This window comes from Chiloscyllium plagiosum, chromosome 9 (genome assembly GCF_004010195.1).
Source record: "Chiloscyllium plagiosum isolate BGI_BamShark_2017 chromosome 9, ASM401019v2, whole genome shotgun sequence".
NCBI classification, from domain to species: Eukaryota; Metazoa; Chordata; class Chondrichthyes; order Orectolobiformes; family Hemiscylliidae; genus Chiloscyllium; species Chiloscyllium plagiosum.
In genome coordinates, this window is record NC_057718.1 from 19,843,097 (window position 1) to 19,867,887 (window position 24,791).

General features: G+C 40.2%; 1 protein-coding gene across 1 annotated transcript in view; it reads right to left on the reverse strand.

Moving 5' to 3' along the window:
- The window catches only part of ttc27 (tetratricopeptide repeat domain 27), a 209,686-nt gene that overhangs the window by 170,483 nt on the left and 14,412 nt on the right, over positions 1 to 24,791 (reverse strand). Inside the window, exons 2-5 of the mRNA XM_043695515.1 lie at positions 14,796 to 14,970; positions 13,296 to 13,425; positions 7,325 to 7,465; positions 2,220 to 2,322 (exon numbers count right to left, since the gene is read on the reverse strand). Of these exons, the coding sequence (XP_043551450.1) occupies positions 2,220 to 2,322; positions 7,325 to 7,465; positions 13,296 to 13,425; positions 14,796 to 14,970 (549 nt within the window). The remainder of the gene's footprint in view (positions 1 to 2,219; positions 2,323 to 7,324; positions 7,466 to 13,295; positions 13,426 to 14,795; positions 14,971 to 24,791) is intronic.

A 24,791-nucleotide genomic window follows, 5' to 3' on the forward strand; every position in this document is an offset into this window, starting at 1 on the left:
ATTCACCTAACTTGTCCAGGTCACCCTGTAATCTCCTAACATCCTCATCACATTTCACCCTTCCACCCAGCTTAGTATCATCAGCAAAATTGCTAATGTTATTACTAATACTATCTTCTATATCATTAACATATATTGTGAAAAGCTGCGGTCCCAGTACTGATCCCTGCGGTACCCCACTGGTCACTGCCTGCCATTCCGAAATGGAGCCATTTATCACTACTCTTTGTTTCCTATCAGCCAACCAACTTTCAATCCAAGTTAGTACTTTGCCCCCAATACCATGCGCCCTAATTTTGCTCACTAACCTCCTATGTGGGACTTTATCAAAAGCTTTCTGAAAGTCCAGGTACACTACATCTACTGGATCTCCCTCATACATCTTCAGAGTTACATCCTCATGGAATACAGGGAGAACTAGCCATGTGAATACAGAACTGGCTCAAGAGTAGAAGACAGAGGGTGGTGGTGGAGGGTTGTTTTTCAGACTGGAGTCTGGGACCAGTGGAGTGCCACAAGGATCGGTGTTGGGTCCACTACTTTTCGTCATTTATGTAAATGATTTGGATGTGAGCATAAGCGATATAGTTAGTAAGTTTGCTGATGACACCAAATTTGGAGGTGTACTGGACAGCGAAGGAGGTTACTTCAGATTACAACAGGATCTGGACCACATGGGCCAATGGGCTGAGAAGTGGCAGATGGGAGTTTAATTTAGATAAATGCAAAGTGCTGCATTTTGGGAAAGCAAATCTTAGCAGGACTTATACACTTAATGGTAAGGTCCTAGGGAGTGTTGCTGAATAAAAAGAGCTTGGAATGGAGATTCATAGATCCTTGAAAGTGGAGTCGCAGGTAGATAGGATAGTGAAGGCGACGTTTTGATATGCTTTCCTTTATTGGTCAGTTGGGAGGTAATGTTGTGGCTGTACAGAACATTGGTTAGGCCACTTTTGGAATATTGTGTGCAATTCTGGTCTCCTTCCTGAGAGAAAGATATTGTGAAACTTGAAAAGATTCAGAAAAGATTTACAAGGATGTTGCCAGGGTTGGAGGACTTGAGCCAAAGGGAAAGGTTGAGTAGGCTGGGGCTGTTTTCCCTGGAGTGTCAGAGGCTGAGGGGTGATCTTACAGAGGTTTATAAAATCATGAGGGGCATGGATAGGAGAAATAGACAAGGTCACCCCTTGTCCAGAACTAGAGGGCATAGGTTTAGGGTGAGAGGGGAAAAATATAAAAAGGACCTAAGGGACAGTTTTTTCACGCAGAGAGTGGAACGTTTCTGGAATGAGCTGCCAGTGAAACTGGTGAAGGCTGGTACAATTGCAACATTTAAAGGGCATCTGGTGGGGTATATGAATAGGAAGGGTTTGGAGGGATATGGGCCAGGTGCTGGCAGGTGGGACTAGATTGGGTTGGGATATCTGGTCAGCATGGACAATTTGGACCAAAGGGTCTGTTTCTGTGCTGTACATCTCTATGACCAGACCAAACCCCCTCAAAATATTTTAAGGAGATAGCCTCAACCCTAACCTTTTCTTATTTTAAAGGCAAGCATAAAGTTTTGTGTTCCAGATGTAATTTGATTAGTCAAACTACTTGACTTTAAGCAAAACACATTTTATTTTTTACACTACAGTTATAATACAGACAAAATAAAAGAACTGACTTATCTGTAACTGTATTGAAATGATTAACAAATTAATATATATTAACTATGACTAATCTGCTGTTCCAATATAGTAACATCCCATAAACACATCCTTGGCAAAGGCAAATTTAGTAAAACATATTGTCTTACGTGCAACTCTAGCAGCAGGAAGAGAACCCCAGCTTTTAGCTGTAACAGAGAGAGGAATAATAGCTTCCTCATACAGCTTCAAGACCCCAGCAACTGCTGAAAGCTAAAACTAACAATCTCGGTTTTATGGGAGCTTGACCCCACCCATTCAGGCTGCTTCTGTTGCTCCAACCTTTAAAAATAACCCAAAGCCTCACAAGCTGGTTACTTTATCGGCTTTGAGGAGACCATTCCACACCTCTGTCTCAACCTTCCTTGATAAAACAAACAGTACAAAATAACATCTGAAAATACACAGTATTGTCACATATTGAAATATTTATGAATAAAGTCAAGCATTTAAAAATTAGTTTTCTTTCCCCAACCCTTGCACTTGTTGTTTACAAATTGCTTTTGAAAGATTCTGGAGATGTTGTACCTTCATCGATACAGCCCTGGATGATGCTGAAGAGCTGAGGTGAACGCTCTGCCAATAACTGCTGCTGAATGTTTACACACCGCATTGTCCACCAGGGCAACATCTGTAAAAACAAAAGGAAGATTTTTTACTCCCTCCCTCCACAAAGGAAGCTATATTTAAATTATATCGAAATTGATGCTCATAGCCTCAGTTCTAACTACCGTCAGAAATTCCTCTGACTTCAAGATCCACACAGAGGTCATTGTGAAAATGCAGTTCTAGCTTCTTATGCATTCCCAATTTTTATCTCCCCACCATTCAGATCTAAATCCAAACACTGCAATTCTCTGTCCTCTATTCTCACCTTATTTGAGTCACAATTTAAAACATCCTTCTTTGACCTAATGTTTCTTTTTGCAGTTTAGCATGCAACTTCAAAATGTCTTGAGGGATTTTAAACACATTAAAGGTGATAAACAAATGCAAGGTATAGTTGTTACTGCTATTTGCACCTGCACACAGCTTGAATCACCTCTAAGTGCTGCTGAAACTCTGTTTTATTCCCTTATCACTTTAAGACTAGAGTTCTTCAATGCTCTTTCAAGCACCACCCAATGCTAACTGCACCTTCTTCTATCCAACGTTAAATCTTATTGCCCCACCTCCCTTGATCTTGTTAACCTTCAATGTCTCCTTATTCTCCAATATGCCAATTCAAGATTTCTGTCTTCAGTTATGTACTTTTAAAGGCTATCCTTACAAGTTTCAACTTCAAGTCCTTCATTACATTACATTACATTACATTACAGTGTGGAAACAGGCCCTTCGGCCCAACAAGTCCACACCGACCCGCAGAAGCGTAACCCACCCACACCCCTACAATTACCCCTTACCTAACACTATGGGCAATTTAGCATGGCCAATTCACCTGACCTGCACATTTTTGGACTGTGGGAGGAAACCGGAGCACCCGGAGGAAACCCACGCAGACACGGGGAGAACGTGCAAACTCCACACAGTCAGTCGCCTGAGGCGGGAACTGAAACCGGGTCTCTGGCGCTGTGAGGCAGCAGTGCTAACCACTGTGCCACTGTGCCGCCCACCATGTCACCATGCATCCTCTGCTCTTCCTATTCAGACTTCTGCAACTGCCCTCCATTAGGTTAAGGTTTTGAGCTGTTATGATCCCACACTGCAACACTCAACCTAAGCCACTTCAGCCACTTTCAACAGCGAATAACAAGCCTTTCAACCCAGCTTTGTCATATTCCTCTAATTTTTCTCAGCTTGCTGTCCTTCACACCATACCCACCCCCAAAACACATTTAATAACGTTAAAGCATCAGTATACAAATCGTGCTCCGAATCCCATGCAACTCTTTAGTTGGAAGTATCACCTTTGAGATGTTCAGTTATATAACAGAAAGGTGAATTGTTGTTCACGCATGCAAAATGTGAAATTGAGCCTGAGAATAGCAATGGATGCATTTCCTTCTACATTTGATGCTGGGGATTAATATTCCTCTTATTTAAGGTATATTGTATCTCCAACAGGAGATTCTAGGTTACATGTAACAGTCAGGTCTGGAGTACATGTGCCCAGTTACATTGCTCCAACCTTGAAGGAGGACTGCCAATGGCAGTGTGATATTTTTCAGTTTTCTCTTCTAATTTGTCTGTAGCTTTTCTGAATGAGATTGCTGAATTAAAATGTTTATTTCATGATTTACTTAATACCTCTTACGACAACAATCTGCATCGACTGTTCCCTTTTACATAACGAAACATCTCAAGGTGTTTTACAGGAACATAATCAAACCATGTAACCCAGAACCAAAAAGTGAGAGATCAGACATATGATCAAAACCTTTACTAAATATTTAGATTTTGAGGACTGTCTTTAAAAGGAAATGCAGAGGGAGCAGAGAGTTTATGGAGACAATTCCAGCGCTGAGGGCCTAGTTAGGACTGATGATTAAAATCACGATGGTTAAGATTTCAAAATTGGAGAAGGAACTCCATTATCTCGAAGACTCAAAGCAGTTATAAAAGCGGCGAGTGGTAAGATTATGTAGATTTGAACACAATGGTGAAAACTTCTTAAAATTACAAGGCTTGACTGACCTAGAGTGAATTTACATCAGCAAGTAAACAGGTGGATGAATAGAACCAAATTGAAATTGCTGAAATTCAGTTTAATTAGAGCTCCTACTGCAACAGTCACAGGAATCCTTTGTCCCATCATCCTGGATTAAATTTAAATCCATACTGCAGAGGAGAAATCTACTAATTTACTGTGACATGCCTTTTGTACTTTTCTAGGACGATATCATATACATTTTAATTTTGTTGAAAACATTAGAGGCACTTGCCTTCAGTCTTTTCAGTATAACATTTGGGAAGTCAAGACTATGGGGCAGATTTTTTTTAGATGAGAGGAGAGAGATTTAAAAAAGACATGAGGGGCTAATGTTTTACATCGAGGTGATTTGCATGTGCAACAAACTTCCTGAGGAAGTGGTGGATGTAGGTACAATTACGATGTTTAAAAGACATCTGCATAAGTACATGCTTAGGAAAGGTTTGGAGGGCTTTGGGTCAGGAGCAGGCAGGTGGGTCTAGTTCGATTTGGGATTATGCTTGGAATCAAAGGGTCTGTTTCCATGCTGCATGACTACAACTCTATGACTTTAAGTAGCAAGTTCCCTGTGCTTCATCCATGGGATAACTTGAATATTTATTTCTATGGGCAAGTGAGAATTATAGTTAAGTGTTAAAGCTAACAGCATTTAAGAAAAATATACATTTTTTTCCCAATAATGTATTAACATATACATTCCTTGTTTTATGTTAATCCTTTTGTTTCAGATAAATCTTTTCAAGAAGTTTTATAACTCTAAACAAATTCCTTTGAAGGTCTAGGTGACAATGCTGGCAGAGGCAGCTTTGCACTGGGTGGCAGCATTCATGGAAATTTGAATTCACAGCTCGCTCAGCTCAAGGTGGAGCAAGCGCTCCCCCTTCTGGTCATGTGGAGTTTATTTTAGATAGGTGTGAGGTGCTGCATTTTGGAAAGACAAATCAGACAGGACTTATACAATTAATTGTAAGGTCCTGGGGAATGTTGTTGAACAAAGAGACTTTGGAGTGCAGGTGGATAGCTCCTTGAAAGTGGAGTCGCAGCTAGATAGAACAATGAAGGCGTTTGGTATGCTTTCCTTTACTGGTCAGTGCATTGAGTATAGGAATTTGACGATCATGCTGTGGCTGTAGAGGACATTGGTTAGGCCACTTTTAGAATATTGCAAGCAATTCTGATCTCTCTCCTATAGGAAGGATGTTGTGAAAGGGTTCAGAAAGGATTTACAAGGATGTTTGCCAGGGTTGGAGGGTTTGAGCTGTAGGGAAAGGTTGAATAGGCTAGGGCGGGTTTCCCTGGAGCGTCAGAGGCTGAGGGGTGACCATATAGAGGTTCACAAAATCACAAGGGGTATGGATAGGGTAAATAGGCAAGATCTTTTCCCAGGGGTAGGGCAGTGCAAAACTAGAGGGCATAAAGTTTAAAGTGACAGGGGACAGCTTTAAAAGGCACCCAAGGGGCAACTTTTTCACCCAGAGGGCGATGCCAGAGGAAGAGGCTGATATGATTATAACATTTAAAAGGCACTTGGATGGGTATATGAATAGAAAGGGTTTAAGAGGGATGTGGGACAAATGCTGGCAAATAGGACTAGGGATATCTGGTCGGCATAGATGAATTTGACTGAAGGGTCTGTTTCTGTGCTGTATAATTTCTATGACTCTATATACCATACAACACAAAAATATTCTTCAAGAAGGAACAATCCTTGCTGCATTGATCGAATCTTTCGAACACAATGTCCAGAGGACAATGACAGCTGAGAGTCATTTCACGGCAGTGATCAGAAATTAGATCAAGCATTTCACACAGCACTGAAAATCAAATTCATTTCTGCCTTCCCCTTGAAATCACTCCATCTTTTAAAACAAAAATTTAATGGGATGAGAACTTCATTGGTTAGGCCAGCATTTATTACTCATTCTCATTTTGCTGTGGGTCTGGAGTTACATGTAGATTAAACCAGGTAAAAAAGGACATTAGTGGACCTGAGGGGTCTTTACAACAATCACAAATGCCTTATCCACAAATGCCTGTTTGATTGGCAAAACAGCCACAAGCATCCACTCCCTCCACCATTGACACTCAGTAGCAGCAGTGTGTACTATCTACAAGATGCACTGCAGAAATTCAAAGATCCTCAGACAGCAGCTTCCAAACCCACAACCACTTTCATCTAGAAGGACAAGAGCAGCAGATAAAGGGGAACACCACCACCTGCGAGTTCCCCTCCAAGCCATTCACCATCCTGACTTGGAAATATATTGCCGTCCCTTCACTGTCGCTGGGTCAGAATCCTGAAGTTCCCTCCCTAATGACATAGTGGGTCTACCTGCAAGAGGTGGGCTGCAACCGTTCAAGAAGGCAGCTCATGACCACCTTCTCAATACGAACTAGAGACAGGCAATAAATGCTGGCCAGCCAGTGACGTCCACATCCCACAAAATGAATAAATAAAAATAAAAAGGGGGTCTACTCACACTGAAACACTTATTACTCAACCTTCTTTTCTGGCCTCTTATGAGCTGATGCTGCAAACAATTCCCTCTCCCCAGGTATTGGTTGTTTCTTAACACCACCATCAGCATCCTCTGCAAAGAACCCACCTTTCCTCTATTCTCTTGCAAATTCCCACTCCAACTCCAATCTCCCCTTCCTCTCCAAAGTCTTTGAATATTGTGCAACTTCCAACTTTGTGTTCACCTTTCTAACAGATCCATATTTGAATCTTTTGCAATCAGGGTTCCGTCCACGACAAGACAAAAATTATCCAAATCATAGTATGAGGGACACCTCCTGTAATTTAAAACCAGTGCACTAGCTCTTTGGAATTTCTCAACCTCGCTACATACTTGTCTCTTAGTTTTAGATCAGAACAAATCATTGGCAATCTTGGCATCCTATTCAACTCAGAGTTGAATTTCTGCCTGAGTACACTCTAGATCGCCCCTATCTCTGGAATACTTGAAGGATCTAACCTTACCTGGAAAAGATGAAGCTTCCTCCTGCAGTTCACCAGGATTGTCTTGGCCAACACCAAAAGGAAGGGGTTAGAGACAAGGCTATAAATTGATTCTCCATCCAAAACCAGACCGTTCAAAAGAGTAGCTCGCAAATTTTGAGGCTAGAATAAAACAAACATATACCAATCAAATTCCCTTTCACCCCTTACAAAAAAGTTCCATTAGTCGGGAGTCCTTGAGTAAATGTTTGCCCCAGTAACAATGTGTATAGCATTAAAAACGTGCTGAGAGAAAGGCATGTGAACAGCTTTCCAGCTTGACACTCAGTTAGTGGGCCATAAAGAATAAACGTATGCAAAATCAAAACCAGAGAATATTGCAAGTCTACATTCATGTCCAACAATCTTTACACATTCCCCTGAAATAATCAACTCCACCAACAAACACCATTCAGTTAATTTTAGATTACTCATGAAAGCAGTTCAGCCATTCACTCAAAATCAAAACTGGAACCGTAACTCCTCACTGGAATAATTTAAAGTCCTCAGTTGGATCATCTCAGCTTTGCAGTGCCACAAATCCAGTTATAAGCTTCAGCAACTATGGGTTAAGCAGGGGTAACTCAGGTGGGTACTGAATATGGACAGATCAACCCTCACTTTCACTATTGAATCCTGTTTTATAAAAGAGCCTGCCTATCTTTGCCCATAATTTTTTAAAAATTCTGAGTTGTGAGCATCACGTGTTGTCCATTCCTAATGGTCTTTGAAAAGGTGACAATGAACTGTCTTCTTGAACCACAGCAGTCCATGTGGTGTAGGTACACAACACTGCTAGAAACAGAGTTTCAGGATTTAGACATGGCAACTGCAAGGGAACTGTGATGCAGTACCAAGTCAGGTTAGTATGCAGTACTTATTACAGAATCCCCACAGGCTATTTGGCCCACTGAATGTGCATCCATCCTCTGAAGAACTAACCACCCTGACCCAGTCCCCCATACCATCCCCGTAACCTCACATTTCCCATGGCTAATCCACCTAATCTGCATATCTTTGGACTGTAGGAGAAAACTGGAGAACCAGATGGAAACCCACGTAAACAGAGGGAGAATGTGCAAACTCTACACAGACATTCACCCAAGGTTGGAATCAAACCTGGGACCCTGGCGCTGTGAGGCAGCAGGGCTAACCATTGAGCCACCATCCCCCGCCCCCGCTTGGAGAGGAACTTATCAACAGCGATGCTCCCATATATTTGCTGCCCTAATATGGTAGAAATAATGGTCTGTAAGGTGTAGGAGAAAGAACCTTGGTAAGCTACTGTAGTGCATCTTGTAAAGACACATTGCAACCACTGTGCACTGGGGTAGAGGAAATTAATATTCAAGCTAACGGATGGGGTACCAGTCAAGAGGTTTACTTTGCTGCTGAAACTGCAATATTTATTTTGACTGAATACTGTGTTTTTAGGACATGGAATCTGTTTGGAAATAGGAAACGTATTCCACTTTGTCTTTACAGATCAATGCCAAGGATTCCCAAATTAGGTGCTTTTGCAGGCAAAATTGAGAGGACAACTTGCTCAGCGTTTTGTCAAATCCCAGAAAACAAAACCTTCTCTCAAACAAAGCATAAAGGTGCAGCCTAATGATGCAGCAGGTTGGTATGCCAATACGATATATCTCAAGGTTGCATAATTTGACCTCAACATGGCAAACAGCCAGCACTTCAATGCAATCAAGAGGATTGTGTGTTTGGACAATTACGTTTTCAAAAGACACATGTTGCTGCCCATGTCACCACTGGATGTCCATTTCTTCCCTGACAGCTATTTCCTCAATAGCTTCCCATACATCTTGGCCAAGACGAGAGACTCTTCAGGCAAACTGCAAGTGGTAACCACACTCACTAATACCATGCAAACATGGTCCTCACTCCAGTTCTTAGCCTTAACAAAATATACACAAGCAATCGTTTCACACACCATTGGTAGAGTAAGATATTCAAAGCAGTACTGTTAATGTAAACAGCCAGACATCACCATGCCATATTCAATCACTCATTATAGTCCTGAACAAAGAACAAAGAGAATTACAGCAAAGGAACAGGCCCTTTGGCCCTCCAAGCCTGCGCCAATCTAGATCTTTTATCTAGACCTGTCACTTATGTTCTAAGGATCTATATACCTCTGGTCCCTGCCCATTCATGTATTTGTCTAGACAGATCTTAAATGACGCTATCGTTCCCACCTCAACTGGCAATGCATTCCAGGCACCCACCACCCTCTGCATAAAGAACATTCCACGCATATCTCCCTTAAACGTTTCCCCCCCCACCTTGAACTCATGACCCCGAGTAACTAAGTCCCCCACTCTGGGAAAAAGCTTCTTGCTATCCACCCTGTCTACATTTCTCATGATTTTGTAGACCTCAATCAGGTACCTCCTCAGCCTCAGTCTTTCCAATGAAAATAATCCTAATCGACTCAATCTCTCTTCATACCTTGCACACTCCATATCCAGGCAACATCTTGGTAAACCTCCTCCGCACCCTGTCCGAGGCATCCACATCCTTTTGGTAATGTGGTGACCCGGTTAAATCTGGATTAATAAAAGCAAAATTCTGTAGATGGTGGCAATCTAAATCCAAATTAAACTTGACTCATAAAACAAAAACCCAATGACTCAGTGGAGACCTGTCATGCTTGGTGTGGTTACTGGGCCGTCCAAGTCTGATATGCACTGGAACAACTCTGCTAGGGAGAAGTATAGGGGGCACTATGAATAGTTCCAGTGTCACCAAGTGGGGATTGAGGGATGGAAATAAATCTTACATGTTCTATGTCGAATCTGTTATCTATTGACCTCTGTTTAAAAAAAAACGACTCTATTAGGTTAAGACAGGAATAGGACAAATGCCTGCAGTCACATAGCTTACTAACTGTGCGACATTTCCAAAACTTTTGGTGAGAAACTGAGGAAATACAATCAGATGGAACAGTCATGGGACTGTATAAAATTTATGTTCAAAATAAGCTTTTTGGCACTTTGGTTTGCAAAGTTTAGGTTTGCTGTATTCTGACACAATCTAGGCAGTGAACTCTTTCACAGAATTATCGAGTCCCTGGAGTGTGGAAACAGGCTATTCAGCTCATCGGGTCCACACTTATCCTCCGAATAGTACTGAGCTCACCCAGACCTGACTACAATGTCATTTTTCATGATTTGTTCTGTGTTGAGCCATTTTTTTTTGAGAACAGTAGGGAAGAGAAAAAACAGACAGCATATTTTTACGAACTTAAATATTGCTACAGAAATGTGTGTTATCTTAATTTATTATTCAATGCTTCATTTATCCTGAGAAGGTTATAATAAAGACCCCGGAGAACTCTTTAGTCTTTCATTATTCTGCAATTTTGAGTTCAGTGCTGAAACTATATGATGATGGTTTCAGCATCCAATACTTAGTGATAGATTGTGATAGCAACTAAGGATTCCAAGCTTGTAATCTATTATCATCTTTTAACAAAACACATAATATCGGACATCTCTAAAGACACAGGAACAGGAGAGTGCACACAAATTATTGTAGTTCATTGTAAATAAACAGCAAATATTCATAAGTCACTGGCATTCTGGATATAATTATACAGTTGTTTTTTTAAGAAACTACTTATTACAAAACACGGAAGTGCTAACCGGCTGTGTCTAGGAGCAAAAGCTTGGAACAGAAATCACAGGGAAGTGAGTGATTCTGACAATACAAATCATTTGTCACAATTCGCTGAAGTAGTGCATTGGAAATCAAGCCTCACTATTCCCATGGTCTTCGCAGATTTGAAAATCATCGAAAGTTTAAATAAGCCATTGAATTGTTCAATGTTTCCTGTCTAACGCAGGTTAAAAGAATGTGCACATCAGGCAAAATGACTATTTACTGCAATCAAACTGTTTTTAACGAGTGGCAAGAAAGAAATGTGAATTGCTTACTAGTAACTCTGTAACTTAAATTCTAGCCTTTTGAACACGAACACACACACACACACAACACAAAGAGACAAGACACAAATATTGTGGATGGGGAAGGAAAATTAGCGGGAGAAACAAAGTTTGGGGAGATGCTCTTGCATGACCTAGAATGGCAGGGTAGGTTCAATGGGCTGAACGGCCAACGCTTTTTCCTACATTCCCAAATTTGCTGTTTCCATCAACTTCCATTCTCCCAATTTGAAAACAAAATACATATTTCAAAAAAGTGTTACAGTCACTTTATATGCATTATATTTTATAGACTTGAATTTGAAGGTAATATGTAGATTTTTTAAAAAAAGTCATTTTTTAGAAGTCTACTTTTTTAAAAAAACATGGTATTTCTTGACAACCACATGTCTTGTGATTACTGCTTGGTTACTGCAGACTCTTTGCCTGGGATTATGACTGGCAGGTTACAATTTTAGCCTCAGAAATTGTTTGCATTTTTCTGTTGATAGCCAGCCTGGGCAAGGGAAAGAGCTTCCAAACACAGCTCTCCTGTTTCAGAAAATCCTCTTGATCTGCATCCAGTTTGATATCTGGAACCCTGTTCCAGTCTGAGTCCTGACTATCCACCTGAAAGGCATCCAGAAGAATCCTTGATATTGCACTAGCAAAGAACCCAGAGCTCATGTTCTGCTTATGTTTGATTACCTCTATCTAACATGTTAGAATGTCAGGCAGATATCACTTGAACATTCCACATCTTATCCATTTTTACCTTCAAAACTAAGATTTATTGGCTAAAAGTAATTTTCTCCCCCAAAGTGAATCTTTGCAGAGAGAATTTATTCTCCGTTACTGGATATTTGGATTTTTCAGAGGGGTAACCATTTATATTTTCATATTACAAATTCAATACACCAACCAAATTTATTCATCACTGAATAAATTTTGTTTATAATAAGTAAATGATGTTGTGATTATTAAAGAAACCAGATTGATGGAACTTTTTATTTTATGGCTGGAAGCTTACAAGAGGCCATGTCAGGAACCAGGTAATACAATTAAATTTATGTTGTGACCTGCGAAAGTAATGGGATTCCAGAAAGACAGTGTACTCCTCCCATCTCGGTCATGACAAACGTAATGTGGAATAATTACTAAAGAAGCACTTTTATTCAAAGACTGAAACATGTTTGGAACAATTTATCAGGCTAGGAAAAGAACAATTTTACCCAGAATATAATTAAATACATTGAGAGGAGTGTTAGTGTAAGGGAAGAGGCTTCAAAAGCAACTTCTCATTCTTGACTTCATTAATATACTGAAGTATTTTGACCCTCCCACTCCCACACATAAAGAAGGGCAGATGGAGGAAAATGATGAAGCATCCTCTAGTCTTAACTCTGACAGGTTCTCAAATTTCAGACTGGGGTCTGAGCACCAATCACCAGAGCTGCCCTTTCAGCTAAAGAGACTAAACAAAAAGGGGCAGGGAAAACTGTTTAGACTAGAGAGAAAAAAAAAGCTCTCCATTTGGAAAATTTGGCCATCACTCTTCAGAAAATGATACCTGAAATTTAACTGAGGAATTTAAAGGGAATTAAGTACAAATTGGATGTGGGTGAGAGGTTTGTGTCTGAGATAGAGAAGACTTTCAACATACTAAAAACAGTGGGTTAAGGAGGATCTGAATCTTCAAAGAGGGATAAGCACTGATGCTACTTTGTTCACCCAGACATTAACTCACTCAGTGAGGACAGCTGATAAGACAGATTTTCCAAATGCAATTAATTAAAGTACTCTGATCTAAAATTCTTAACACAAATCACACTGTCAGTTTCCTCAGAAGAAGTTCCAAAATTATGTTTCCATATTTTCCAAATCTACAGGCGTGACTTCTAAATAAATACAGAACTGTGGTAGCAATAAAATAACAGAGAAATGTAGCCTCCACAAGGTTTTATAGTAAATGGGTAAACAGTTGTGCAGGTTTCCACATAAGATTAACTTACCTCTCCAAAGTTCCCAATGATTAATGCAGGCAAAATATCTTCTGGTTCTATCTGAACAGGAGGCCCCGTCCAGTTACTCTGTACAAACAGCTGCAAGCTGCCCACACCCAATAAAAACACAACCAGTTGCCTACAAAAAAAATAAGAAAGTGGTTTAAGCCTGTGGCGCCCAGCTTTACAATATTTTTATGCCAAGATTACTGTGCGTTTGAAATGTTCAATCTCAAAAAAAAATTTCTTTTGTTTCCCAAATCCAGTGAAAAATTAAGAAATCAGTCCAAACCAGTCCAAACTAGGTTGTGACACGGCCAAATACTGAATTCAAATTTATTCCTAAGTGATTGTTTGTGTGTATGTAGATCCACTGGGAGTTGAGTTGAGACTTCCAAATTCACTTCTATTTTAAACTGGTAAGACAGAAAGGTAGCGGCCACACTCAGCAATCTGAACTCGCTGGGAAGCCAATAGCCCAAAGTTGAAGTTAGGATGTGCTAATTTCCTCTGATGGCATCAGAAGGAGGCTGATCTTTATTTCAAACTAATTGCTTTGATAACTTCTGGCAATGTTGAATTAGCACAGATAAAGAGCCTGCACACATCAAGGAGTGTAATTCCTTTCAAAGGGATTGCATGGATCCTGTACTACAGTTAAGGCCCATGACGTAAAAGCATGTCACCACCAGGATTTGACAGGGTAAACACAAAGATAATTCCACTTGTGGGAGAAGAGGAGAACTGGGACCATAAATACAAGATAGTCACTAATATAAACAAAATGGAATTCAAGATAAACATATTTTTATTCAGGGAATGGTTAGAATGCAGAACTCATTACCACAGGGAGCAGTTAAGATGAATGGCAAGGATTAATTTAAGAAGAAGTTAGGATAGCACATGAGGAAGAAAGAAATTGAAGGTTATGTTGATACAGTTAGATCCAAAAAAGATGCAAGAGGCATGTATGGTGCATAAATACGAGCATGGACCTGTTGATATAATGGCCTGCTTCTGTGTTTCAAGCCTCTAATTTCTCAGTATTTTTAAATTGTACAACCTCTGAGGATATCTCCTCTTGATTCAATAACCTGAGTTGGAATGATCAAACCCATATTTCTTGATTGATGTTACACCTACCCCTGCACTTTTCACCAGGCTAGGAACCCATGCAAAAGGTTTCAGTCCTTCACTTGTGCTACTCTATGAAAATAAGACACTTCCAATTATCAGCTATGGTTTCTCCATCAGATGCAGAGAATAGCCATCTGAAAAGTTTGCTACAACTTATGGCATCTTAGAAAAGATATGGTGAAATCATATCTTGGAAGGGGAAAAATTGCTATGTGGGAAAAGCAATGGAGTGAGACTAATTGGAAAGCTTTATCAAAAAAATTGGCACAATCAGCTGAATGGCATCCTTTGGTTGCATCATTTCAGTGTATTTAAGTGCATCTTGGAAAAAGAGGTGCAAACAAAGCTGAAGCTGTTATGTTAACCAATCACCTTTCTGCTTGATCTTCTGATGGACCATCAAGGTATGCCAAGAGCTGATTTTCCAAGTAGTTGTCAATAACTTCTCCAATGGCAACTTGAGCAGGAAAAATTTCCTGAATCCTTGGATTCAACAGAGTCCCTTTGAAGCTGCCCTCCAACAGTTGCTGCAGCAATAAGGTGCCTTCTGCAATAGAAACAGTCTATCACTAGTGAAGGTCAAGAAAGTGCAAAGCATTCAAAATGTGCAGGCTGACATCCGCAGTAACCACGACATTCAGCAATTACCGATCCAGCACCAATGCACTCGATGGGTAAAAGTAAATGGTGTGTGACCTTTATTAATCATCACAAAACAATTTTAATGCACTGGTGAGTAAAGGCTGAGTTTGCAGAATGGAGTCCCAAATCTGAGCATTTCATTTAAAAATGAGAACATTTGTTTGTAATATTCCTCACTAATTATCTCATCATTTCATCTCTTAAACACTATGCTGGACTACAGTTTTATGGATGTGAGACAAGTTTATTCTCTACATGTTGGTCTAGACAGTGAGAACTAGTCAACGTTAAGGCAGGGTTGCACCTTAACAGAGCTTAATCAGACCTTCCCGCAACACACACTCGTCTTTCCAGCAGAGGTCTCTGGAAAGTGATCAGGAGAAGGAATTCCAGCCTGTTCTTCTCCTTCACCACAATACCACTCCCACTCCATCAACACCCCCACCCCCAACCCCCGCACCCACCCCACCCCCACTGCAAAAAAACTCAGCCGGTTTCACAGCATCTGTGAAGACAGAAACTGAGTTAAAATCTGTGATTTCAGCAAATTCAGCCCAGAATAGGAATTAATGTGGATTCCTTCAGTTCTACATGACTAGCTGCAGCATTTTTTACTAAGCGAATGGAATTTACTTTTAGATTTCTACTGAACCGCAAGCCACAATAAGAAACACCGAGAAGCAATAACAAAGGGAAGTATCCAGTCCCAGATATAAAAACATCGATGTCATATAAACTGCTCCTATATATCTCGTTGAACACTGCCTCAACCTGTTCCAGTGTTTTCTACAGCAACAAATTACACCTGAAGGTGATAGCCAATTCACACATAGCAAAGTCTCACAGACAGATTGGTTTGTGTTGGTAATGACGGCAATGCAGCACTCCTTGAGTCATACTATTATAATCAAGCAACACCCTTCCACTCCACCCCATTAACCCATCAAGCCAAAACAAAAATTAAGAGACTCAAATAGGCAGGTGCTTCGATCCAGCCCTGGTAAGTAATGAGTAGATAAAGAAACTTCAAAGGTGAAACAATTCCTGCTGTAGGTAATTCTTATTTGCACCTGATAATGAAACATTACATTGGTTTAAAATTCATAGCATCCCTCAATAAGGCAGTTGCCACTGAACATAGTTAGTCTCTCTAAACCAACAATTATAGACAAATAGATACTTAAAACAGCAGCATATTATTTCATTTGGAGTGTATAAAATATGCAGGAACTTCAAAAACAAACAAAGAACTGTGGATGCTGGAAACTTGAAACAAAATCAGAATTGCTGGAAAACCTCAGCAGGTCTGGCAGCATCTGTGGAGAGAAAACAGAGTTAATGTTTCTGGACCAGTGACCCTTCTTCAGAACCGATTGTAGCTGGCAGAAGGTTGGTTTGTATACTGAACATACGGAGGGAGGAAAGGGGGAAGGAGTAAATGATAGATGGAAATGAAGCCCAGAGAAAGAGACAAACAGTTGGGCAGGAATGCATAAAGGTCAGCCTGGGAGAATGAATAGCTGCTAACGGGGACCATTAGTGGCTGACAATGGGCTATTAGAGGTAGCAGCCCATTTGATGACAAGGCCTGGTGTCTGCGGGTTAGGGTAAGCTGGAAGAACACATCATTTTCAACTTTAGAACCCTGCAACCTTCTGGACTTAATACTGAATTCAATTTTAGGGCTAGAGCACCATGGTCCATTTCCCATGTCCTTGTCCCAATCAGGATTTTTTAAATGTGTAAATCAATGTGATTATGGTGAGTTAAGACTCATTGAAAACTCAACCAGCCCAGCCACATAAATACTGTGGTTACAGAAGCAAAAGACCGAGAATTCTATGGTAATCCACTCCCTCAAGGCCAGTCCACCATCTACAAGGAATAAATCAGGATTGTGATGCAATATTTTCCATTTGGTCAGATGACTTCAGTTTCAGCAACAGCCATGAAGCTTAAATCCATCCAGGACAAAACAGCTCATTTGATTGTTACCCTATGCACCACCACAACATTCATTCCTTTCAACACCATTGGAGTGACCGTAGTGTGCTCTATCGACAAGATATATGACAACAATTCTACAAGACTCTTTCAACAGCACCTTCCAATGTGCGAACTTCCTGGAAAAACAAAGGCAGATGCACATGAATACCACCAGTTGCAAACTGCTCTCCAAACTACACAACTCCCTGATTTGAAGTATAAGGTCATTCCATTTATTGTTACAAATGAAAATCCTGGAGTTTCCTTCCTAATAGTACCACAGGAACCATATGAAGGCATCAGATCAAGACAGTGGCTCCACTAACATGTTTTCAAGAGCAATTAAGGACAGGCATCAAACATTTGACCTTGCCAGAGCTACTCCCATTCTCTGAAAAAATCTAAGATTTTATCCTGACCCTAAATGAGGGATTAATAGTTTACAAACACAAACTCTTCGTTAAAAGTATTGTTTTATTCATCTATTTCGAACATTGCCAGGATTTCCACTTTTCTAATTGAACTCATAAAATCCTGAAACTGAAGCAACCAAAGTGTCCCATTTAATTCTTGGCCCAGTATTTTATTTTGAACAAATTAACACCCACTTCTCTTGCTCTTATTTCTTATGTTCTTATAAATCTGTGGACAAATTAACTTCATACTATCTTCTAAGTGGTAGAGGTGGAGGATTTGGAAGGAGCTGATTAAAAAGCCATGGCAAGTTGCTGTGGAGCATTTTGTAAGTGGTAGACAGTGTCGTCACAGCTCCCTGGTGCTGGAAGGAATGAACACGACAGATTGTGCATAGGGTCCAATCAAGGGGACTACCTGCCTCACATGTGAAGACTCTTTGAGGGTTGTTGAAGATTCACTCATCTAGGCAAGGCTTGCTACTGTGCTCATAATACCGTCCAGTCAGATTTCAACACAAGGATTCCCAAGTGCTGAGGATATTTCATGGTGCCTTAGTCAATCTCAGAGCTGTAGTGTCTGCCTTGCTTCTAATGAAGGTCATTTGATTTTGCTGGTAAGACTAACATTATTCTTTGTGCCTCACCATAAAAACATAACTCCAGCTCAATTCACTTCAAAGCCATTTACAATTTGTCACTTCATTTTTAAAAAGGAAATATTTTCAAAATCTTCTACAATTCAACCTTGGAATTCAGCAACTTACACTTTTTTTTATTACAACTGATTGATAAGGTTGCTAAAACTGGATCCTGCTGACGGAAAATGCAATAGGTAAGCATTTCAGTTACTCCTACATTTAAAGTATGCCTTAGTTAGACTTCATTTATAGCATACAGCACCTTTGCAGTCAAGTCTACATTTACGGTTCAGGGAAGAAATACTGAAGTCTTATTTCCTTCATTTATTATGTTATTACATGGACATCAAGATGGAGCAAGGTCACTGATGGGAATAAAATAGCATTCACATTATTGGACAGTTAAGTGCTCCCAGATCAAGCCAGCCCAGCAGCAGAGAATGAAGTGCTTTATCAAGAATCTCTGTAATGATGATAAGGGTTTTTTTTTACAAAATGCCAAATCCAACCCCAGTGGAACCAAAGGGTGGAACTCAAAGGATAAAAAAAAGGGAGACTCTTCATGGTGAATTCAACTTCCTGTTATCAAAACTGCAATGCTAAAACTGTAGAATTGTTGTAATCTTTAAATCAGACTTCAGTTCAGATGAGATTCAGTAAGACTTAGAAGTAACTGGTCAGCTTTCAGAGTTTAAGAGGAAGTTAAAGATGCGGATTTCCGGAAATTTCTCCGGTTCCCAGAAGATAGCTTTTTAAGAGATCTCTGTAAGGTTGCTTCCTTTCCAGGAGAGAATGAAGGATTTTTTTTTGCTGCCAGCTTTTTGGAGATTTCCCCATCAATTAGCAGATAGGCGTGTACTGAAATGTTAGTTCAGAGGCTGGTGCTAGGTAATCTTGAGCATATAGCCTCCCAAATCAGTCCATCCAACAATTACAAGCCACAAAACACATCTCTTATCTCCCTTTAAAGCTTTAGCTTGCATTCTTTCCACAAAATCACCTGACCTTTTGTAAACAGTAAGTGAACCACAACACATTCCAGTATTTCCATTTTCAATAATTATTGCTTAACACCAACTCCGAGAAATCATCTGGAAAAACCCTTTTCAATACAGTGTATAAATGTTCTAGTTCGTCAAAGTTCTTAATATAAATATATGTTCCCAACATGCGTCCACTCTTGGGAAATGAAAAGCCATTTTCAAATATGATACAAACTTGACGATTTATTAAAAAATAAAAATTAGACTTGCATTCATTCATCTTTATTCACTCATTATACAAGATTGTTACAATTTCTTGTCACCTTCTTAGCCCCAAACTATTCCAGTGCATTACATTCTTAATAATGCAATATTATCTTTATAGTGAGCGAGTTTTGAGAAGGTTTGTAGCTCAGTTTGAGGTTCTGGACATAGGTTTGCTCGCTGAGCTGGAAGGTTTGTTTTCAGACGTTTCGTCACCATACTAGGTAACATCTTCGGCAAGTCTCGGACTGAATCACTCGTGGTTATGCCCGCTTTCTATTTATATGTTTGAGCTGCCTAGGGTTGGCAATGCCATTTCCTGTGGTGACATCATTTCCTATGGTGATGTAATTTTCTGTTCTTTTTCTCAGGGGGTGGTAAAATGGGATTCAAGTCAACGTGTTTGTTGATAAGAGTTCCAGTTGGAATGCCATGCTTCTGGATATGCACGAGAATTCCTACTTTACAGATTTAGTGAAGTCAGGGGCCTGTTCATTTGTTAGGACCATCTTCAGCTTCCCAGAAGTTGTTTGGAACTCTTGTGGCCATATTACACAGTCCGGTTTTTGTAATAAATTTGTTAGAGGTACAGCCACTGTCCTAAACTTTGACACAAATTTCCAGAGAAAATATGCAACTCCAAAAATCTCATGATTTCCCCAGATGCATTGGGAACAGGGAATTCTATCAAAGTCTTTATCTTTTACTGTCCTTGGCAATGCTTGCCGTAGTCCTGTGGTGAAAAGTGTGGTGCTGAAAAAACATAGCAGGCCAGGCAGCATCTGAGGAGCAGGAGAATCGACGTTTCAGGAATGAGGCTGATGTGTCAAGTGGGCTAAGGTAAAAGGTAGGGGGAAGGGAATTTGGGGGAAGGGTGCTGGGAAAACGAGGTGAGGGTGAGGGTGATAGGCTGGAGAGGGGTGGGGGAGGAGCTTCCTTATTTCCCCTCAGCACCGCCTTCTTGACCTGCAATCTTCTTCCCGACGTCTCCATCCCCACCCCCTCTCCAGCCTATCACCCTCACCCTCACCTCCTTCCACTTATTGTGTTCCCAGCGCCCCTCCCCCCTACCTTTTATCTCAGCCCGCTTGGCACACCAACCTCATTCCTGAACAAGGGCTTATGCCCAAAACGTCGATTCTCCTGCTCCTCGGATGCTGCCTGGCCTGCTGTGTTTTCCAGCACCACACTTTTCAACTCTGGTCTCCAGCATCTGCAGTCCTCACTTTCTCCTAGTTGATCTAGCCCTGTGGTGCCCAAGGTAAGTTACCTTCACTTTACATAATTCACTCTAAGCAAAATTTATGACTATTTCAACTAATTTAAGACTTTAAGTAAGAATTCCAACTGTGTCACATGGCTCTTTCCAGGGATTGTTATACATTGATATGTCACTAGTTACAACTGGTTCATGAATCTGGAATGTAGTTGGAGTGTTTTTTTTGTGTTGCCGTAAGAACTTAATGTGCTACCTCCAGTATCTCAATGTCCATCTTCTTCTGCAGATTCTATAAGAATTGCTTCACTTTCTCATCAGAATTTGTACTTAAGTACAAATTGTCATGGGAATTCAGTGGGATTGAGGTCTCCAACTGAGAGATGCCAATGGATGTATTCCATCACCAATAACATGCAGGACAGGAAATGTATTTAACAACCAGGCTGATGTGGTTATCTGATTTTTTTTATAATAACAGTTCACTCTGTTCTGATTTAATTTAACAATAAGCTTTTAATTGGGCTGGGATAGCAACAGTTTCTTTCACTTTATGTACTGGACATTTCTTTGTACAGGTACATTCTATGGCAGCACTCTGTTGCAGATTCTGCAGATCATGTGATAGAAACAAATTGTCAAATGGGTGTTGTGTGACATTTTCTGCTGTCCAACAAACATAAGCCTTTGGTGACTTGATTAATACTCAGGGTAGCTGTTAACCCTTCAAGCAAAGCATGGTTTCAGATTGTAAAGCAGCAAAAGAAAGCAACAGGCAGTTTACATAAGGAAAAGATTTTAAATTAAATAGCTCAAACCATGACTCAAGTCGACATGTTTATTTGCTTGAAAGGGCATTTTGCAAAACATCTCCATTTATTTGCGTCTAAGAACAATATTACTCGCTAAAACAAATTATCTAAGTTACGAATACAGTTCAGCTTGGGAAACCTTACTGTCTGCAAGGTAGCTGCCACATTTGCTATATTACAATGGTGGCTATATCTTTAAAAGTACCTATTTGCTTTTAAAGCTGATCGAAGATTGTAAAAGTTGCCATATAAATGTAAGATTTGATCTGTCTAAGTTTATATTTCAATAGTTTATCATCTCATACGAAAGCAGCAGTTCAATCAACCGAAGAACGAAAGAATCACATTTCTACAATAATTCTGTTCCACATCGCCACTCCTCTATGACTGGGCTCCAACCATTGACAAAATACAAAGACATATTAATTTAACTCACATTTCAGGGTCGGCTAAGTACAGATGCAAAAGAAGAAACCAGCTGTGCAGTTGGAAAAATGAGATAATAACCCCCTATTTGTTTAATGAAAGTTGCAAAATTAGGTAACCTGGAAAAGTAGGCCAGAAATCGTGGTAAAAGTGCTGACCTATAATTTTTTTTCCCCTGTAATATACACTTGTGCATTTCAAGGATGTAAATCAACTGAAAGTGCTATTTTGCCAGGTGCTTGAAAGAATGGTTTCTTGTAGAGCTGTTCTTTTTTCACCCTGCTTCTATTTCCCTGTACTAAATTTTATTTAAAGAAAGTAACATCCATCTGGTTTTCCAATGGCAGTTTCAAAAGTACCATCACCTTTAAAATTGCTGACATGACTGTTGTCAGGGTTGGAGGATTTGAGCTATAGGGAGAGGTTGAATAGTCTAGGGTTGTTTTACCTGGAGCATCGGGAGGCTGAGGGGTGACCTTGTAGTGGTTTATACAATCATCAGGGGCATGGATAGGATAAATAGACAAAGTGTTTTCCCTGGAGTAGGTGAGTCCAGAACTAGAGGGCATAGGTTGAGAGCAAGAGGGGAACGATATAAAAGAGACCTAAGGGGCAACTTTTTCACGCAGAAGGTGGTTCGTGTATGGAATGAGCTGCCAGAGGAAGTGTTGGAAGCTAGTACAATTGCAACATTTAAAAGGCATTTGGATGGGTATATGAATAGAAAGGGTTTGCAGGGATATGGGCCCGGTGCTGGCAGGTGGGACGAAATTGGGTTGGAATATCTGGTCAGCATGGACAAGTTGGACCGTAGGGTCTGTTTCCGTGCTGTACATCTCTGTGACTCTATGACTCTACCATCCAAAGAGAAACAGGGCAGAATTTTACCCTGACCAGTGCTGCAAGATCATAAGACTCAGAAGAATTCAATCAAGTCTGCTCCAACATGCAATGGGATCATGGCTGATCTGACAATTAACTACACTTGCCTCCTTTTTCCCCCTTAACCACTGATGCATCCTACTAATTAGAAATCTGTCTGCGAGTTTTGAGAAAATTTGTAGCTCAGGTTGAGGTTCTGGATGTACGTTTGCTCGCTGACCTGGAAAGTTCGTTTACAAGTGTTTTGTCACCATACTAGGTAACATCATCAGTGAGAGCACTTGAGTTAGTGACCCGCTGCTTTCTATGTGTGTTCAGGCTTCCTGGGGTCAGTGATGTCATTTCCGGTTCTTTTTCTCAAAGTGTGGTTAATGGGGTTCCAAGTCGATGTGTTTGCTGATAGAGTTCCAGTTGGAATGCTTCTAAAAGTTCCCATGCATGTCTCTGTTATGGCTTGTCCTAGAATGGATATGTTATCCCAGTCAAAGTGGTGTTCTTCCTCATCCATATGTAGGGATACTAGTGAGACAGAGTCATGTCTTTTTGTGGCTAGTTGATGTTCATTTATCCTGGTGGTTAGTTTTCTGTCTGTTTGTCCAATGTAGTGTTTGTTACAGTTCTTGCAAGGTATTTTGTAAATGACAATAGTTTTGCTTGTTGTCTATATAGGGTCTTTCAAGTTCATTAGCTGCTGTTTTAGTGTGTTAGTGGGTTTGTGGGCTACCATGATGCCCAGAGCTCTGAGTAGTCTGGCAGTCATTTCTGTAATGTCTTTGATGTAGGGGAGAGTGGCTAAGGTTTCTGGACACGTTTTGCCTGCTTGTTTGGGTTTGTTACTGAGAAATCGGCACATAGTGTTCACTGGGTACCTGATCTTTTGAATACACAGTATGGGTAGGTTTCCTCTGCTCTTCATAGTTCCTCTGTACTGCAGTGTGTGGTGGATCATGAAAATAATGTCCTCTAGTCCAGACAAGAACGATTTCTTAGCAGCATTAGAAACAACACTGAAAGACAACAAACTCGCAGAAGAAACCCAGCAAACCATTAGAGAGACAGTCGCACCAACATTAAGCAGGAACAAGGAAGGAAACACACTCAATATACAAGAAAGGAAAGCTTGTGAAGGACTCAAAAAAGATAAAAACATTCTGTTATGAAGATGTGGATGTACTGTACCTTTAAAGAGAGTTAAAAGCTAGCAAAAACTACTTGACAGCACCAAGTGTTCTGAAAAAAAGATACAATGTAACATGTGCTCCAGCTACTGGGATAACTAGGGTAACTGGTTGTGTGGAAATGACAAAACAGATTCAAATTAGGCAAATCTGTTTAAATTATACCCTGAAAATACCAAAGTCCAATCTAGTTTGAATTGAGTATACTGACAATCTTAAAAGTCAATGACACAAACTGGGGGGGAGGGGTAAAGACCAGGGAAAATTGAACAGTTGGGAGGAGAACTGCCAGCTACCAGCATGTAAAGACTGTCTGAAAAATAGCTCTCTTAAAAGGTATCTTTACCGATCAGGTAAAGTTGTTAATTTTTACTTGAAATAGTTCTTGGCCTCTCGAATCTTCACAGATTGTGGCATGGGATAAATCCTTTCTGTGTTTATGGTTTACAGTAAGCAGGAGAGTTTACCTTGTGTTATAACTGTTTGGGGGCTTGTCTGGGATTTGAACTGGTTTAGACAGATTTGAATAGATTTGGGGGTATGAAAAATCCCAGCAGATTTAAACACTTGCAGGTTAGTGTCCTAGGTCTTTAAATAAAATGTAAGTCAGACAATTTGTTTAACTACGGTGACTTGAGGTTGATTTAATTAAAATTGAGAGAAATGGCTCTTAAAATTGCTAGAGGTTCTGGGATTTGCCCAGAAAGTTAATAAGGAAAGAAAAAGGCTATACTTTACGAATTAGCAAATAAGCTAGATTTAGGTTTGACCAAGGACACAAGTAAAGCTGAAATTGTAAAGTAATTACTCAAACACTAATGTGTATCACAGAAACAGACAAGTGCAGTAGAGGTCGAGAAACTTAAATTACAATTGAGGAAAATGGAGTTAGAAGATAAAAACAGAGAGAAAGAAAGAAGAAAGA